Source organism: Drosophila bipectinata, chromosome 3R, assembly GCF_030179905.1.
Source record: "Drosophila bipectinata strain 14024-0381.07 chromosome 3R, DbipHiC1v2, whole genome shotgun sequence".
In the NCBI taxonomy this organism is placed as follows: domain Eukaryota; kingdom Metazoa; phylum Arthropoda; class Insecta; order Diptera; family Drosophilidae; genus Drosophila; species Drosophila bipectinata.
The window spans coordinates 7,324,593-7,343,375 of NC_091739.1; the positions used below are offsets into that span (position 1 = coordinate 7,324,593).

At 40.6% G+C, this 18,783-nt stretch overlaps 2 protein-coding genes and 1 non-coding gene across 8 annotated transcripts in view; 1 reads left to right on the plus strand and 2 right to left on the minus strand.

Moving 5' to 3' along the window:
- The window catches only part of qin, a 52,415-nt gene that overhangs the window by 25,634 nt on the left and 7,998 nt on the right, over positions 1 to 18,783 (plus strand). The window contains exon 1 of one of the 4 annotated variants that reach the window (XM_070281771.1): positions 2,618 to 2,693. The exons of 2 other annotated variants lie outside the window; for them this stretch is intronic. In XM_070281771.1, coding sequence (XP_070137872.1) covers positions 2,691 to 2,693 — 3 coding nt within the window. In that variant the 5' untranslated portion in view covers positions 2,618 to 2,690. Of the gene's footprint in view, positions 1 to 2,617; positions 2,694 to 9,043; positions 9,152 to 18,783 lie in introns of those variants that run through there. One more of the 4 variants, XM_017246573.3, reaches the window with a different exon arrangement.
- Positions 6,357 to 6,428, minus strand: TRNAP-UGG (transfer RNA proline (anticodon UGG)). Its single transcript has one exon. It is a non-coding gene; the product is annotated as a tRNA-Pro (tRNA).
- LOC108128778 (uncharacterized) lies at positions 6,791 to 18,263 on the minus strand. 3 transcript variants are annotated; one of them, XM_070281777.1, is made up of 4 exons: positions 9,490 to 9,622; positions 8,352 to 8,546; positions 7,525 to 7,635; positions 6,791 to 7,460 (listed from the first exon to the last, which is right to left on the minus strand). In XM_070281777.1, the coding sequence occupies exons 1-4, from the start codon at positions 9,614 to 9,616 to the stop codon at positions 7,234 to 7,236; spliced, it is 660 nt and encodes a 219-aa protein (XP_070137878.1). In that variant the 5' UTR covers positions 9,617 to 9,622; the 3' UTR covers positions 6,791 to 7,233. The 3 variants fall into 3 exon arrangements, with proteins under 3 accessions (XP_070137878.1, XP_070137877.1, XP_017102068.1); XM_070281776.1 differs by lacking the exon at positions 9,490 to 9,622 and adding an exon at positions 9,043 to 9,366; XM_017246579.3 differs by lacking the exon at positions 9,490 to 9,622 and adding an exon at positions 17,360 to 18,263 and having other exon boundaries at positions 6,796 to 7,460.

Consider the following 18,783-nt stretch of genomic DNA (forward strand, 5'->3'; position numbering starts at 1 on the left):
TTATTTGGTCTCTGGAGGAACTGCTTGCCCCAGCGACTGCACTGCTTGCTATGGGTTTCTCTCTTACCTGGGCAACTCTCTGGTGGGGGACTTCTCAGCTGTTTTGACCAACGTCGCGTGCTCTGTGACTCATTGTAATGGTTGGCCATTTTCAGGGGGGCGGAGAGAACTGCTTATATTGCCTTAGGTCAGGTCTTAGCCCGGCTTTGTTTATGCTTTTTTTCTGGCCTGCCTTTAACTACCGTATTCGCTGGGGTCTGTTGTCTGGGGGCCTGTAATGAAGCCATTAACAGACAATTACCAGGGCGACCATCTTATTACGATTAAATTGATTTCGCATGACACAGACCCTCTGGCTTGTGGCAGTGCGTTCTGCCTTCGTTCCTTTCACCCTATTATCGGCTTACCTTTGCACTTTCTATTGGCTTGAAATTAACCGCAAAATATGATCAGCTCATCCCATGTTATTATTTACAAAATTTTCAATTCAATTTCCGAAAGCCACGCGATCGGATGGGATGTCTGCTTTTACCCCAAAAATGTGGCAGTTGTGTGTTACGATCCTGAGACCACTCCCACATTTCAACTACTTAGCAATTTAATTAAAACTAAAGCTAAAAATTAACTGGTGAAATTCATAAGTCACGCCCTGGCCTAATCCATTAACTTAATCACGTCAACACCCGCATCCATAAGTTCAATGATTGGGACTCCTTTCATTTTCTTTCAGCATTTACATAATTCACAAGTATATCAAGTTTATAAAAAATAATGCAGGTGAACTATTTCCAGTTTAATGAGTAAATGAATTGAATAAAATAGAAATTATAATTCCCCAGTTCACCCATAAATATTTAATGAAGCCAAACCAAGCAATCGAAGGAAAGTGCAGCCATTAAATAGCGTGATAAGTGTTTGAGGTCAGATTAGTGAGAGACTGGTTGGCTTGAAACGGATATAAGGTTTATAAAAGTAAATTTTGTTATTCTATATAATAATATATTGTTTATACTTTGTAGACTTATGTAAAAATCACTAAAGTCAAGTTAAATTGATTTATTTAATTTTAATGTCTTACTTTATGTTGTATTACATTAAACTAATTATAATAAATGTTCCCCTAAAGCATTTTTTGGGCCTTAAAAAAATTTTCCACTCCAATTTCATGATAGTGTCGTATGGGGTCCATAAGTGCCCAATTCGGGGTTATTGTCTGTGCAATTGACTGAGCGGCACCCCAGGGCACCCATAAAGGGAAACTCCTGCGATCCGGAGAAGGGGAGTCATTTTGGGTGGGAATGGCTCTGGAAAAGAGTGGACACTGGCGGCGCACGTGCCAAAACAGGGTTTAGAAAGTGCCCAGAGCCATTGGCATGGCAGAAAGGAGCGGCTGGCAGGAGCTGCCGTGTATGTACTTTTAGTTGGCAATGGTCGATAAAAAACCGATTACTAAATTCAATTTAGTCACAAAGCAACGACAACACCTTTGTGGGATTTTCAATTATAATGCCCAGGCCAAAGAAATATGTTTGTCGATGCACTTTGTCACTGCCTTTTTTTTTTGTGGCATTTTTCCCTAGCTTTGGAAAATGTGGTCCGCAAAAAGGCAAAATGCAAAAGCGCCAAAGGCGTGAAAATAATCTATAAAAAGAAAATCAGGATTCAAATGAAAGGAAAAAAGCTTCGTGGTGATGACGAAGAAGGGAGCTCCACCAGCGGGGTCTTCAGTCTTGGCCTTTTTTCGCTGGTGCTGGCAGAGCAGAGTCAGAGCAGAAAGTGCGCTTAAATGATTTTGAATTGTGGACAAACATTGGCGACATGGAAACGGAGGCTGCAACAACACGGACACGGGTTGACGTTGTCAACATTGTAGCTGCGGCTCCTGGCTAAAATGTTTGCGGCTCCTACTGTGGTTGGTCAAAAGATTGGAGGAGGATGGGCCACTGCTGGCTGGCAGCTGGGTAAAAATAGTTCCTGGCAAAGCCGCGAACACAAGTTGCAAAAATCACGCGCCATGAATCGTACAAAGCACAATTGAATGGAACTTTCCCAGAGTGTGGGGGAAAATGTAGCTGACTGGAGCTGGTGGGATTGTGGCTCCTGGTCTGACTTTGGTTTTGTGATGACGGTTGGATGGTTCTTTTGGGTCATGATTTTTGTGTTGTTCTAGTTGGCTAGTAGTATTTGGCAGGGCATTACAACTACGAATGGTGTTAAAGTATTATTCACCATTTATGTTTAAAAGGTTTAATTAATAATCATAGACAATGGAAGAATTCTCCTATAAATAACTAAACTACTATTGTTTTCAGCAATATTCCATAAAATCTTGAATACAAGCCCCATTCATCTTTAGTTTACAGATATTCCAGGGTATGGCCTGTTCGATTCGTTGGAAACTTGCCCATCTGTCTGGAACACTTTCAGTTCATTTTCTGTTTTGAATGAAGAATTTTTCTTTTTCTATTGCCTGCTCGGCTGCCTGGCTGCCTGACTGCCTGGTGGTGCCACAAACTAACAAGTCGCCCGGATTGCCAGCAGAAATGTACATATTTTTTATTCCGGGGCAAAATCAATTGGCATTTCAAATTGCACGCCTTTGAGTGTTGGCCACTGCGTTTGCCTGCCATTCGTTTGAGGGAGTTTTTTGTTATAATTGAAAAGTGGCCAACATCGAGCCACCACGGGAGATGGTAAGTTTAGAGCCTCCTGCAGCACACTGGGTGAAGAAATCTTGGCAAATAGCTGGGGCTATTTAAGTTTTGGCAAGTCTGGCAAGGCAGTTTAGGCAAATAGAGCCATAGTCGTCATTGGAAGAGCCCCATCATAGCCATGGCCATAGCCATACAATTAATGCAGATGACGGTGCCGGGGCCAAACCAGATTGAATCCATGTAGGCGTCCGTCGACAGCAGGTGCAGGTGCAATTGCATTCACAAGTACAGGGGCCATGTCTAGTATATGTGCTCTCAGCCAACAGCAGACACCAAATACTTCCTTCATTAGGCCCATTTCCCAGGCCCCCACACCTCAATCCTGCCTCTAAAGACTCGATGCACCAAGCGACCAATCCGTCCCAGTCTGGCCTCCATTGTCAGTGGGATTTGGTCGGGTGCGTGTGTCGGTTTGCATCGGTTTTAGGGCACTGAAAAAATATAGTATTCAAACTACAATTATTAACTAATATTACGTATTAACTAACTAAACATAGATCTATAATTGTATCAGGAATTATAAGCAGACTATGACTTGTAAGATTATTTAAAATATTTTTTACCCACACTCAGCTGTAATTTCTTCTCGTGTAGGTGGCTTTGTTTGCTGCATAAATAATTTTAGAGTAAATTAATTTATTCGTTGACATGTGTCCTGCGTTTATTTCAAATTGCATTGTCATTATGCAAATGCACTTTATTGCCCTCTCGGCCCCACGTTTTGTGTTCAATTTGGCTTCCTTGTGTTTTCAACGCTCTTCAGTTGAGTGACTGCGACCGGACTTTTTCTGCAGAGTGCAATGATTTATTTGTTGATACAACCGAGTTATTTACACTTAATTTGACAATGCGTGTAATGGTTTGTTGGCCACATAAGCACACATTCAGGGCTAAAACTAATAGTATTTTGTCTCTGGAGCTCTGATTTAAGCATGCAAATGCCTTTACTCTCCAGAATATGAGATTCTTGTCCATTTGATTTGAAATATGTACATGTGGCTATTTATCTTTAAGGAATCTGTGCTGTCTTGGCCACGTTTAATTGGCCATATATTACTGGAATAAATACAATAAATAAATGAACTGATGCTTCTTAAGTAGCTTTGGCAAAATTTGATTTTCAGATTGCTTTTAGCCAAGAAACAAGCCAGAGTTTGGCCAAATTAATAATTAAAGGCTAGTCTCTTTAAAAATTTTAATTTTTAGCTTTTTCTAAACATTTTGGTTGGAAATCTCCACTCCACCACATTTTGTTTTGATTATTCAACTTTGAGATGTCTGTGGGTGTTGGTCTACTGATTGTTGTGACTACTGCTGCCCACTACTGACCAAATAACCGACTTTTCACGCCAGCTGGTATTACATCTATGGCCAAAGCTCTTCTAATCTCCTAATCCTTACTCTCCTAATCCCCCCTTCATCCAGCCAACCAGCCTGTGTCCAGAAAACTGCGATGCCTCTGAAACATTCCGTAGCACCCGCAACCATATTGTGGTTGCCTCATTATAAGGGGGAAATGCTCACGCTTTTCTTTGGCATTCTCCGCAAGCTGCAACTGCAACAGCTACATGTTGCATTTTATGAATGAAGAAATGGTAATTTTACACTTGAATTGCGTGACTTGGAGCGGCAAGTTCTCATATTTCAGAGGCAAGGAGATGCCGCAATCACGGCAATTGAAAAAGAGCATTGATAGGCAAATTAAGGGCCGCTATTGTGCAACAGTACCTTGTATTGTAAACACTGAAAGAATCGTTAAAAACAAAAAATGCTAACAATGCACTCATACAAGAGTTTATATTTTCTTCAGTGTAGTTACAATGTTGGTGGCAGATGATCGAGATGCTTGAGAATGCCCGCCCCAACTCCGCCTCATTAGCGGGATTCCCAAACTCAGACTGATCCTTTCACCAGGGGGTAACGAACATTCACTTTCATTAGCCACAGCCAATGACATTCACTTGAAGAGGCAATTGATCAGGAGGCCGATGCTGATGCCTGCTGTGTTTGTGATGTAGTTGTGGCACTCATTAAATGTGTTTCCATTGCACTTTGAGGCCGCCACCGAAAGTCATTAACAGTTATGGCACCGCGCTGCTGCACCACACCTGAGACGGCGGTGCAATCATTAGTCGATCTGGTCAGGCCCGATCTGGTTAGGACTTCTTGGTGCTGCTCGTGATTTGTTCGAGTGGCTGTTTGGATTGATTTTCGGTTCGTGCTGGTCTGTCACAGAAATGTACAAACGTTGCAACTTGCAAGAAATATTACACATACGCCACCGTTGCCTGTTGTCGGTGTTGTAGCAAGAATTCCGATATGTTCCACCAATTTTTCTTGTCATATTTTTTGCGGTCGCTGTTGCATTGATAGTCTTGTTAGTTTTGTTGCACAGTGATGGTGGGGTGCCTAGAATACAAAGCATACTCTATTTTGAAGGAATTTTGTAAATTTCAGAGATTGGTTTATTATTCCATAACATGGTCTATAATAATTCTTCAGATTATCTACTAATTATAAACCTTAACTGCCCAACTGATCCTAGGATTTTGCTCTAAAATAAACAAATATATAACCACCACTGCATCTACTTTTGGTAGTTTTTCTGGCTTTAGCTTAAGCTTTTGGTCCGACACTTGTTACCATCTTGATCTTATCCCGCCAGCTGCGGATGCGAAGGCCATAGATCGCCAGTCTCCGCACTTTTTGTCAGCAAAAAATTAACCGACTGCGGATCAAAAAACTTGAATATTACTGGCTGATTTTAATTCCGACTCGGCTCACAGTGAAAGTAGTTTTGTTTTTGGGAAGTGCATCGGCCGGCAGGCTTTTGGATTTGGTAATTCGATGCGATAGCCATGTAAGGCCATTACAAAATATGATGGCTTCATTCTTTTGAGCAAAAACCATATTTATAGATACCAGTTGGCTTTGTGTCCCCCCACAAAAAGAGAAATAAAGATCGGGGAGAAATAGTTTGTGTGGGGTTGGTTACATCATAATCACGACTAGTTTGAGTTTTCTGCTGCAACATTAAATCTTTCACACTTTCTGTGAATGCAACTCACAATCGGTTCGTGTGGCGTCTCAGCTTGTGGATTTCGGTTGGCCCCAGAGCGACACTCATTGTTCAATTTTCCAATTGTCGACGATAAAACACACAAAGAGTTATCGCCCAAGTCAAGCGTAAAGGCCCCAAACACGTTGCATGTGGTCGGCGGCTCAAGTTGGCAGTAATATGTATTAGCCATAAGCCATCCGGTTGGCCTGACTTTCATTGCAAGTCGGTTGCTAATGCACGAAAATATAAATGTGATAATACTTCAATTTATAAATAAATATTTATAAACAATAATGCTTAAACTATATTAACAAGTCTCAATTATAATAACAATTTTAAATAAAGGTAGCACATTATTTTGTAAATATAATTTTTTTTAAGTGACTCTACTGCTCACTTTATTTCCCTTCCAATCAACGCGTTGCCATCTGCAACGTTCGTTCATTTGTTGACCGAAAATGCCTTGCATATCTACTCATTCAATCGCTCATTTCGCCTCGCTTTTGTTTGGTTTGTTAATTAACTTACTGCAACTACCATAAAATAATGTTAAGGCACTAAACTAAAAAAAAGTCGAAGCCGGGCTCAACCGGGATTTGAACCCGGGACCTCTCGCACCCAAAGCGAGAATCATACCCCTAGACCATTGAGCCTCATGCCCAGCACCAGGCCAAAAAAGCATCTGCTCTTCGTCGTGGTCTGCAGCTTTTCGTTTTGGATACCTGATGCTTTTGCTGACGTTGATGCTGCTGAGTTGGCCAAAACAGTTGGTTTTTATTTAGTCTTGGCCTAGTTTTGGCTGTTGCTGGTTCGGTCTGCGCTGTGCCGGGCGGCAAGAAATATGCAACAGTTTTCCAGCCATGTGGGTATTTTTAAAACGCGCCTAAGCTTGTGCTGCAAAAAGCTTTTTGGGCTTTGAAAAATTAGGCAGGAAATTTGGATAAAATAGTCTGAAAATGCTTTAGTTTCAATAGTTTTTCAATCAATAACTCTTTTTTGTTTTGCTTATAATAAGATTTATTACAAATTTAGTTTTCAATATTAAAAGTATATACAAAATGTAATGGAAATGCTTTACAAATTTTATTCTAACTTTATAATCGATTCTAAAATAAACTAGTTATTATTAAATAGAAATAAAATGATTCAGAAATGAAAAAAATGTATACATCTAGTATTTCTATGTTTCTTACTATTTCTAGTTCAAGAAACGATTTTTAAGAAGCAGGGCACATAAAAATAAAATGTAAACTCGTAATATTTATTGAGAAAATGCTATATGGAGAAACTATAAGAGATAGATTAAAGTCTTTGAAGAGTGGAGTCTGTACTACAGACCTTGTACATGAGCAAAGCACGCTAAAAACACATTTTATAACTGAAATTTTGCGTTAAAAAACCTCTAGAGCTAATCTATCAACTAGTAGGCATCGGCAAACTTAGGCTATCCTTCGGGGATCAAGTAAAGATATCGTCAACCAACTGCTTCGTAATGATGCGATGGGGCCGAGTGGGATTAACCTTGGGACGTTGATAAAGCCGGGCATTGATGGCATACAGCCGGGGAGAGAGATCGCAACGCACATTGAACCACCAGTCGCAGACGAAGACGGCCTGGGAGAATTGGGTGCCATTGGGGCAGAGGAACGAGGCCTGACGTCCATCAATGTCACAGTAGTGCCAGCCTGCAAAAAATAATACATACTAATTAGTATAAAAATGCTTAGTATAACCACTGTTTCAACTCACCTTGACACCTAGTTTCCATGTCTGCAAAGAATCCCGGGTACTCCTGCTCGTCGCAATAGAAGTTGGTGTAGGGCACAGCCGACAGTATTGGATAATCAACGCCGGGCCGACCTGCAAATGATTTTGTTATTGCAATTAGTGGGAAGCTCGGCCGGAAAATAAACCCATAAACCATCGACAAACCGAAAGCAAAATAAACTGCATGTCACGCAGATGGCTGGGGTGTGGGGGTTTCCAATCAATTTCACTTTATCCTGCAACCTTACTTGAAAGAAAACCTGCAGAAAAAACGGTCACCCCATCTGACGCCCAACTCCCTGGGACTCCCGGCGGTGTCAACTGCAGGCGGTGGCCCCGGGTCACCGAAACATCGGTATACCCCAATAAAAAATTAACAAAAACAAAAATAAGCGCGACATAAACAAATCCCCGGTCCGATTTCAGCCGCCTCTCTGGCACTAATAAATGAATTTACGAGTAGATGCACTTCTGTGCCAAATATTCATTCCGTTCGGAGGAAAATAATTTAAAATCGTCCATTTTTTTTTTTTTGGGACTGTTGGTGATGGTCTGAAATGCATTTCGCTGCCCCCATCTTCACATCCTGTTGTGTGCTTGTGCCGCTGGCCAAAAAACTGGTCAAAAAAGAATATTTTGGCAATGCCCTCCAATGGAGGATTGGTTTGGTTATGGTTGTGGCAGCCTTAATGATCAGATGGAAGGCCATGCATATTGATTGACTTGACAATGAGAACACCAAATGGCTTTAGGGTCTCTATAGTCTTTTTCAAAGGATAGCTTTTCATATTTCTTTTAGAAATACCTACCAGGAATTGATTTTCCTAATTCCAGATACTCCCTTACAGAGGGGCTCAGGAAGTTATCTGGTATCTCCGGTACATCCTTTTCCTGGCTGCCGCTCTCATCGTTCTCCAGATCCTGTTGCGGTTCCGGCTCAAAGTTGACCGGATCCGGAGCGCGTGGGCGTTTCGCCCTCTTGGTGCGAACTGTTTCGCGGCAATCTGCAAAGCACAAAAAAACAAACAAATAAATAAATAAACAATTACTCCGATGACCAAGCCTAATATTTGCAAAGTTCAAGGTTTCGACGATGGGAAATACAATTGAGTCTGTGTATTTAAACTGGCGGCGATGATAATCATTGGCTTTAATGTCCATTACCCGAAAAACCACTCCCTAACCCAGTTAATAAGGCGGCGGTAGCCAAGTTAACTTTAACCTCAGATGTGCCTGACCCGGTTTTAAGATTCGCTTGTGGCGTTGTAAACAACAATTGTGCAACAATGGTTCTCTGATCATGTTAAATCCGACGTTGTTTGTTTACATGACAAAAAATAAGGCCTAATTATGTGTCAGTTTTTAAGGCAAAAAAGTGATAATAACCAACTTTCCTTTGGGTTATAAATTATTGTTTTAAAATTACTTTAAATTTTGTTGAATATTCTAAATCCAATGATTTTAGAGATCATATAGGCTTTTCTTTAGGTGTAAGCCTACCGCCACTGATGACAAGTTTCGTGCGGTTGCCGTTTTTGTGGCTGACCTTGCCAGTGTTGTTGCTTCTTTGGCAGTGGGAAAGATTCGGCTCAGACGGCAGAACTTTGCGGTAATTGCTCAATATTAATTTGATTTTGCTTTTGCATAACTTGGTCTCGAGGCTCATTAGCTTGATTTGCAGTTGTACGTAAACTGCTCTGCTTCCTTCACAGCCCCCACACTATGCTAGCACTGCCTTGAAAAATCTTCAGAATGCATTACTCGTTAAAAATGCTCAGGGTATGATGCTTTTGTTGTTAAAGTGCTAGATTTTAAGCCACAGAAACTCCGAAACTTCAAACTTCTTTTAACAAAACTACAAATTCTATTACTACTAGGTACTTCTCTTTCGATTCTTATTCAACTTTTAACCTTTTTTGACACAACCTCTTGACTTTGTTTATTTACATTTTGCATGCCTTTCTGCTACTGCTGGTAGTGTTGCAACTGGAAGCAGGCACAAAAACTTGTTCTTAATTTGTATTCTACATTTCACGCGTAATTTATTCGCAACGCTGGCAGTTGTCGTTTTCATACAGTGTCTGCCTTTGCCTTTTGTAATTGACCTTAACCTTGTTCCGCAGTTGTCTGTTTTCAGTGTTCAGTTCTCAGTTCGTTTGCCGGTGTTTTTGGTTGTATAATTGACTTGAGAGTGTGTGCTAAGCCCCCGGCTATAAACTTGGCCAACGATCGCCAATTGCATCGAACACGGGCCTTTCATTTAAAATGTAGATCGAGTGTGGGTTTTGTCGTTAGACTATTGGCAGTGCAGCTGAACGATGAGTAATAGATCTGGGGGATTTAGGATTCTAAGTGAAGTTTCCGAGTGGTAATTGAAATATAAATATCAAAAGCTATTATACAATTTTCCGCAATTTATCCACACTTCCCCCAAAAACAGCTATTTAAAAATTATGGACTTAACCAAGCCATAAACTATAAAAACCATTTACATATTCAGGCCGGTAAACGCCGCCATTAGTTAGCCGTTGGCCACAGGTTAGCTAATTATTTAGCCCGAACAAATTAACTGCAAAAACACAGAGCACACGCCTCAAAGAGCAGAAACCAATTAGGCCAACTCCACCCGGCAGCAGGCAGCCAGCAGTCCGCAGCTGGCAGCCTCCTCTCCTCCCACACACAAAAACCAATCGAATGCAGAAAGCATAAAATTAAAAATGAAATTATTAGGCAAACATACTCATGAAGCACGGGCCACGACCGACAAATTGCAACATTAAATTTCGCAAAAGAGCAACTAAATTTATTACAATTGAAATAATTACTGCGAGAAAGAAAAACAATCAAATTGTAATTAGGCGCACGTTGAGGTGAGGCCGAAACTGCAATGGCTGCGACAAATTGTAGAAACTGCTCGCTTATTCACACATTCATATGTATGTCCACCGTGCTGGAGTATAAATCTTTATATCTGTATCTGCAGCCAAGTCCATTAGCCACGCATTTGTTGGGGCCTAATGTCAAAAAGTTTTGTGCGTGAGAAAAAAAAATGAACTATGGCTTAAGAAAACCTACAGTTTTAGATACTCTTTTCAGAAGGCAAGTTAACATTTAATACTATTATTGATTTAGGTTTATTTAATAAAACTTTGAACTAAATATTAAAAAGAAACAAAAAGAAATCGAAAGAGTTTGAATGGCTATTTTAAAAAATATGTAATCTACCTAATATTGCAAATAAATTGAACAAAAAATGTTGAAAAAACTACAACTAGTAAATTAAAATGAGTGAGGTGTATCTTTTTGGTATAAAATATAGATAATAATAGCCCAAGTAGGCTCAAGTAGGCCCCACCACCTTCTTGTACCTGGAAACAAGTTGAAGGTTGAAACAAGAAAAGTTTGGCTTTCAAAAGTTGCAAAAACTAAATAAATTTCTTGGAAAAACTATAATTCCCTTTGCCTATTAGGGTATGGCAATATCCATAAAAGATTTGAGATTTTTATTTGGGAACCACGGATGGGAGTGCGTCGTCATTGGGGCACGGGCACACCCCTTTGTCACGTCAGGCGTTGTTGGCCAGCAGGCTGTGGAGTTGTCTGGCTGGCTGGCTGCCTGGCTGGTTGTGCTGTCCGTGGGTTAGGTAACCCAAACTTAACCGATCTGAACGGACGTTGTTGCCGCTCTCCTCCGACAGTGCAGCAGCGCAGTGCAGTCCCCTCGAATCCGGCATCCCGCATCCTTCATGTGTTGCTCCATCCAATCTGATGATTTGGTTCGCTTTGGTTTTCTATGGTTTAGTGGCTTGTCGTCGCCCCTGTGATTGGGTTTGCTGGCTGGTTCGGTTGCCGGTTCAGTTTGGTCTGTCTTTGGCTTTTTGGCTCTAGTATTGTTTTTGTTTTTGTTTTTGTGTTCAGTCGCATAATTAAAGTAATTGCCTTTCGTTGTGTGCGCGAAATTGAGTCAGCAGCTGGGGGAAAATTAAACAGCACCAGATACCAGATACTGCACAACGCATTTCACAATTGTAATTGTTATTTGGTTTTGCGTTGAATTTGGCACCTTTTGCACCACCGGTTGTTCCCAAAGCACCACCCATAACCCGGGCCCAAATCCAACGAATTGATAAAATCCCCTCGCTCTGGGCAAATAAATCAAATTGCGCCAAAACTTTTATCAGCCCAGGTACATCTCGGCCTGTTGCACGCCATGTCTTTGTCTTTGTCTGATGATTTTAAGGCAGTGAGAATAGGACTATACTTGGTGGGTTGTTGCTGGATTGGAGGATTGGTGGTTTGTGGCATTGGTGGTTCTGCAGTTCAGTTCGTTTCGGCTGCCCATAAATAAAACTGTTTTTGGTTTTGGGTTGTTATCTGTTATCCGACTCTTAATGGGGATTATTAATGTTTCTTCTCATTGCCAGAAGTCTGAACTTCGAATCAAGGAACTAAATTGGCTAAATGACGGAAATTGTTTTTAAAATCTTTATGACAGCATGATTAACTCCCGAATCTTAGTTTTTAGACAAATCTATTCAACAGCATAAATATATTTAGTTTTTAGGTAACCAAAGCAAGGTCAACGGTAACTTCCGACGCTGACCATCAATAAATAGCATCTTGAATAAATTACCCGCTTACTGCATCTCAACGTCAACCATAAAGAGTCAGCTCCATTAACGATTCACATTCTTCTTGGCCATAATCGGTTAAAGGGCTCAAAAAGCCAAGCCAGAGACCCACAACTGACACGAGGAGGGAGCTTTAGTCGCCAACAATTATGGGCAAATAAATCATTTAAATAAAAAAGGAACAAAGAAGATGCTATGGCATATCCTTCCATGTCCACAGACAGGACCGAAAAGGCAGTGTCATCAACAACAGCAACATTAACGAGGATAATTCAGTTGCCATGATGAACATCGTTGGACACGGGACGCGGTCCATGGAACAAGGCTGTCCTTGCTGTTTGTCGCCGCGTAAATCGGCGCAAAATAAATTAAGCTCATTATATAATTGAATCCTTGATAGGCTGATTATCCACACGGCTTGCCATGTGCGTGCCGCCTGGTCGCCGGTGGATACCTCCTGCCCACTCGCTTATTAAAAGGATAATGCCCAGTCAAGTGCAAAGGATGCGAAATGGCCAAACGCAAAAATTATGTAAATGAATTTCCTGTTGCTCTGCCTCTGCCATGCCGTGGATCCGTAGTGGTCGGATGGCCATCGACATTTCCATAAATCTGCCAGGTGGTGCCGTAGTCAAATGAAGGATGGTTAGCCTTAAAAATGCATTAATGCTCGCATCGTACCTTATAATAGTATCTTTATAGTACCTTTAATAATTAAACAAATCTTTTCCGATTCAAAAAAAAAAATTAAAAAGTTTCGCTAGCTCCACCTTAAAAAATGAGGACAAAAAGCTTAAGAAAAATGTTTTTTTTTGCCGCTTGATAGCCAGTTGTGCGGGACAGTCGTCGTATACTTTAACGGCAGCCTCATGCAGTCACGATTTGTTGCACACACACACACGGATATATAAATCTAGATATTTTATATATGTAGGAAGGTAGGTAGTCACAGGCCTCCTTAATCTATTGACTAAATGCATTGCATAAACTGTCGGACGGCCAAACCTCCGAGCACAAAACCTAAAACAATGCCACAAAACGAACGAGTTCAGTTTGCCGGCAATATTCGTGCAGCGCCGTTTTCAATGGCCGCGCAAATAGCTCAAAGGCGCTTTGTCTAGCCAGTATGAAACCGTACCCTCCTCCTCCTTGGCTCCTTGCCACAGCACGGTAACAACAAATAAACCCACTCCCTGTTGCATGGTTAAATTATGAACGCAGCCAAAAAATCTATTTTCTGGCCGATCTCGAAACCCAGGCACTAACCACTCCGGTTAGGCCATAGAACTTTTAGCTCAAATTCGAATTGCCAAATAAAATTTAATACGAAATGCCGCTAGAACTGGATCCGTTGTCTCCTGATGTTTATCGCTTGGCCATAAGACACCCACCAATTTTCAGTTAACTGCCTGGTTTTATGCTTGGCAAGAGGCTTGAAAGTATTTCACAATTTCTATTTGAATAAAAATGTACAAGCCGTAAATATGACTAAATTACGAGTTTGAAATTTATTGATACTAAGGATACTCGCTGAGAGGTATTATTTGATAGGGTTATGCCACTAGTAACCAGGCCAAATGCAGCTTGGGGCTAGAATTCAATAAACATACAACACAATTTTGGACTCAAGCCGATGTGATTAATTTGTTAGCTTCTTACATAAGTTTTCGGCTTGTTGGGCTGCTGTATCGGCACATTACAGCCATAAATTTCCATTCAGGCGTAGGCGGGGGGCTTGGAAATTTTGCCCAAGGAAGGGTTTCAATTTTTGCAGTCTTTGTGGAAATCATAAACCAAAGAGCAATCGGGATATAGTCAATAAAATCCAGTCTTTAAACCATTTGTTTTATTTTTTATACCCGAAATAAATCTCACACCTGCTTTATGCCATAAACTGACTACTTCCCACACTGGCAAGACCTGATCATCGTTGTCTGCTACAAAATCTGTTTAATAAGCTTTTATATGTAATTATGCATTTTTTTAAAACGTTAATTGCATTGAAATGCCTCGAATGATTCCCACAGTTTTCGCCGTCCTGCCACTCAGATTTTTCCCACATCCTGGCGACAGTGCAGGTCGATGTTCATGTCTGCCTGGACAGTTTTTATGTCGCGTATATCTCATAAATATAAATGACTGAATTTTTCCGCAATTTTTCGCACACAAAACAAATTTCATTTTAATTGAAAATTATGCCAGAGCATTAACATGAGCCGCGCCATAATGGATTCTGTTCAAGATATCATAGTTGATTGTATAGTAGAATTTATACATCTTTGAATGCGTATGCCTTGCTTATGAATGTGATATGGTAATTTCTGACAAATTGTCACTGATTCGAAGCTCGGAGCTTGGCATTCCACTAATTTTTTGTTTTTGCCAAACTTATCGCTTTGTTTCCCAAAGCCTTTTGGCCGTGTTTGGCCAGGCTATTTGCCATTTGCATATGTCAGCTGGGCAGTGTACGGCTGTTTGGCTGTTTTGCTGTTTGGGCCGATGTGTTGGCTGACAGCCGCATAAATTGTTTTCTCATGTGTGCCAAATGTTTGACTTACGCGCCGAAATGTTTGTGCAGGTAAATCTTTTGTGTGTGCCCCGGATCCCGGATTGGGTCAAATTTTTGTGCTTTCCGCTTCAGAATTTGCGTTTGTTGTATTTGTGTTAGCCATGCATATAAATCAATTAATTTCGGCATAAAAATGCAAAATGCATTGCGTGCCGCAATGTTGGGGCGAAGTCATTTCCTCCACCTGGCTGGTAACTATTCGGCAGCTTATAGCCCACTTGCGAATATATCGGAATGGTGGTCAAGAAGTATGCGCCACATGTGCATTTGTCTTTTTTTTTTATCATAAAAGTTTCCGCTTTGAAATAATTTTTGTTTTCTCATAGGCATTTACTCATTTATCGGCCGGCTCTAGCGTAATAATTGAAAATCATTTGCATTCGAATGGCAAATGGTCGCTTGGCCAAAGCATCTATCCGACAATCTATCTGCCCAAAGCGGATGTGCTTGTACAGCAGCTAAAAGGTTATTTGCCAGTTAGTTGGCATGCATTACGTATACGCCGCGGTGGCTTGACGGATGCTGTGCTGTGCTCACCTAATGTGAGTGGGAAGCCATTCGTTGTGGCTCCGATGATGGGCTTTAACTGGAGACTGGAGGGTCTCTGGCGCATTCTTCTTCCATCAACTGCACAAATTCGAATTCACAAAATGAAGCGTTTGCTGACATTACTGGCAACTTTCAAATTTTAGATTGTAGTCTCTTGTTATTTTTGTCTCCTAGAAGGAACTTTATGAAAAGTTGTATAGCTTCTTAAAAAGGCTGTGACTCAATAACTAATAATAAAAGTATTTTTACTTAAATCTACAAATTATATATTTAAATCGAATGCACATAACTCAAGAATTATATATGTGAAGGTTATAATTGTAGAGAAAAGTTAAGGACAACTTCTATTAAAAAACACAATAATTTAAAACATTATCACTATAATTTATGGATAACTTTATGAGTTTTGATAGAAACATTGCTTGTCTGGTTGGTCTCTCCTTCCCGTAATCTTGTACAGGGTAACAATTGACATTTTGTCTTGTTTTAAGTCCATAACTTAATGGGGTGTGTGGGCACAACTTTTGACATGAAAAGATTATTAAAAACCAAGCAATAATCAAACACAATGCCAAACAGAGCGACTGTTAATTAGAGGCGAGCACAAATCGCACCTCATTCAAATGGCAAACAGCGGAAGGTAGACCCCCCGACTTCATATAAAATACATGGTTACTTCAAAGATGCCAGACGGCAAAAGGCGGATTGGTTCGCATAGCCTTCGACTTGGTCTCTTAATTTCGCTTTTTATTGTCTGTGCATATATTTTGGTTTCTCAGTTTTTTTTTTGCATTTGCCTCACAAAATGTCGTGCAGCATTAGGTTTTATTTTTTTGGGGTGCGGACTGAAGCAACCTTCAAATCAATGCAAATGTCAAATGCCAAACAGAACTATCCCGACTGCGCACGAAAGATCAAATCAGTGTTAGAATGAGACCAGAAACCGAATATAAATATATTTTTGGTAACTTTGGGTATGCTTGAACCTACATATGCAGTTGTTGCTGTGGAAATTCTTCCCAGGCGGCAACACTTCAAAATGGAATTGCCGCAATACATGCTCATAAATAACCTGAACTTTTGCGTCGCCAGGCTAATAAAACATACAAATATTTCGCATGGTGTCGTGTCGGTCTGCCTCTGCAGATGGTGCAACTTGGCCAGACTCTTCCCAACGGCAGCAGTTACGCATACGCCGTGTGGCCAGCGACTTCTATTGCCGCCCGATTGAAAGCCAGACAAGCGAGCCATAAAATAAAATCCAACACGGCAGCATACGCCGCTAAAAAACGCAGTTTTGGCTTGCGGTTTTGTCAGCCTGTGCTTGACACATCAAGGCGCCCGGTCGGTCGTCCGCTCTGCCGCCTTAAAAAACGTTTATTTTATCCCGCCTCCACTTGGATTAAGTCACCCAAGTACAGTGGGTACTCTAGAGGTGTAACATTTCTACTTTAAAGATAGATGATCATTCAATGTTTAATAATTTATTTAATATTTAATTTAAGTGTCAACTGTCTCCAGAAAGGCTTACATGGGGATTGTGCATCAAAGTAGACAGCGATGTCATGTAATCTGCTGCAATTTATATCTCTTAAGTGGAATTTGATTGGATTTAACTTAAAACATTCTTAAGGTAGCACATATTTAGAGCTTGATATGGTATTTATTTTACACCTTTATTTATGCTTTTAAAAAAGGATAAATAATTCAAATATCTCTGATGGAAATCAAACACTTAATCAAATACTTGAAAGCTATAAGGCACTCAATCATTTTGACACTAGAAGATTGATTTGCAAATTCCTATGCGTATGATATTTTATATTCTGAAGTATTCCTGGATAATTTATTAAAAAATGCATGATAGAATAGATTTTTCCTCTAAAAATAAAATCCAATTATTGTTATAAGAAAATAAAACATATAACCTTTTCAACTACATCCTCATGTAGGAGCATTAAGCCTGAATGCCCAAGTAAATCACCTACCCTGCTACTTAGCATGCAAGTCGCATAAATACTGTGGGAATTTGTGATTTATTGTTGGTGGGATTGTCTTCACAGCTTACCAGTAAATAATAAATATCCACAAATGATGATGAATACAAAAGTTATCCTCGGCAACATGTTGCTGCTGTGTCTGCCGCTGGTGTCGTTGCCTTTCCTTTTTTTTTTGTTCGTTGGGTTATACTTTGTTGTAAATCCTTCTTGGGTGTGATTTACGTTTAGGCTGTGCTTTGACCTTTTTCAAAACCAACAACTCGGCACTTGCACAAACTTACTTTCATGCACTTGAGATTAATCCACAAGGTAGAAAAAACCGCAACGCATTGAGCGAGCTAACGAGTCGTTAAATTTCGCTTTTATAAACAATTACAATCAATCGTTTGATTGTTTTTATTAGCAACAGATACTGCTGCCTGCTGCTGGTGCACTGGATTGTTATTGAGTTTAGTTTACTTTTCCTTTTAGGTATTTCTGGCCTTTTCTTTTCCCAGCCAAAGTTAGGGAGTGGAAAATGGAAAATGGAGCCACACCGAAGCCGGAGATTGCCTCAAATTTGCATGGCCTATAAAAGAGTTAGCCCGTATGTGAAGCGATTGCCCAAGAGGCCGCCAAAATAGCGGGCGGGTGCTTCACGTTGTAGCTGCCACCGAAGTTGCAGTTGCAATTGCAGTAGTAGTTGCCTCAGTTTTTTCGGTTTTCGATTCGGTTTTCTCTGAGACAATGGGGCACAAATATGGCACAACACAAATGTGACCGACCGGGGATAATTCAACTCCTACAGTAGACACACTTCTTCGGGCGCACTAGTTGTGTTTCACTTTTTATTGTTATGGCCTGCAATTTTTTAGTTTTTTTTTTTCGTTGCTGCTGCGGGTGTGTTTCAATTCTTACGGGGCCAGGAAATCAGTCCAAAATCAGTTTATTTCTATTTATTGAGCAGCGCACGCGCAACCGTTCAACCAGATGCTTCAACCTCAACTGACTGCAATCGCGGTTGAATAGTTGGATACGGCCAGATTCACTCGACTCTCCAGCTCCAGCTAGGTCCGATCTGAGTCTAGATTTGAGTGGCTTTCGGCTTGGAACTCGTTTGTCGTGCCTCCAAAAATAAATGTTTAACTTGAGCGCGCACTCGTCTGTCTTACTTTTAATTGTACTAACTAACTAGCTCACTAGGCTCTAGCTCTAGCTGTAGCTCTAGCTCTGACTGAACCTATAGCTTTAGCTTTAACTCTAGCTCCGATCTGGCCAAGGGGCCTTACGCAATGGCCAATTGTCGATGAATCACTGCTGGCGCTGTTGAGAGAGCCCCGAACCCTATTTTGGGCAACCTTCGCCAAAAGAACAAAAAATATGCTGCTGCTGCGCACATTGAACCCAAGCCACAGCTTCTAATTAATCATGTAATTAAGTTTTTTCCTAAAATATAAATTTTTTTGCATTTTTGAATAGAGCGGAAAACTCTTTGCCAAGTGACACATTGTTT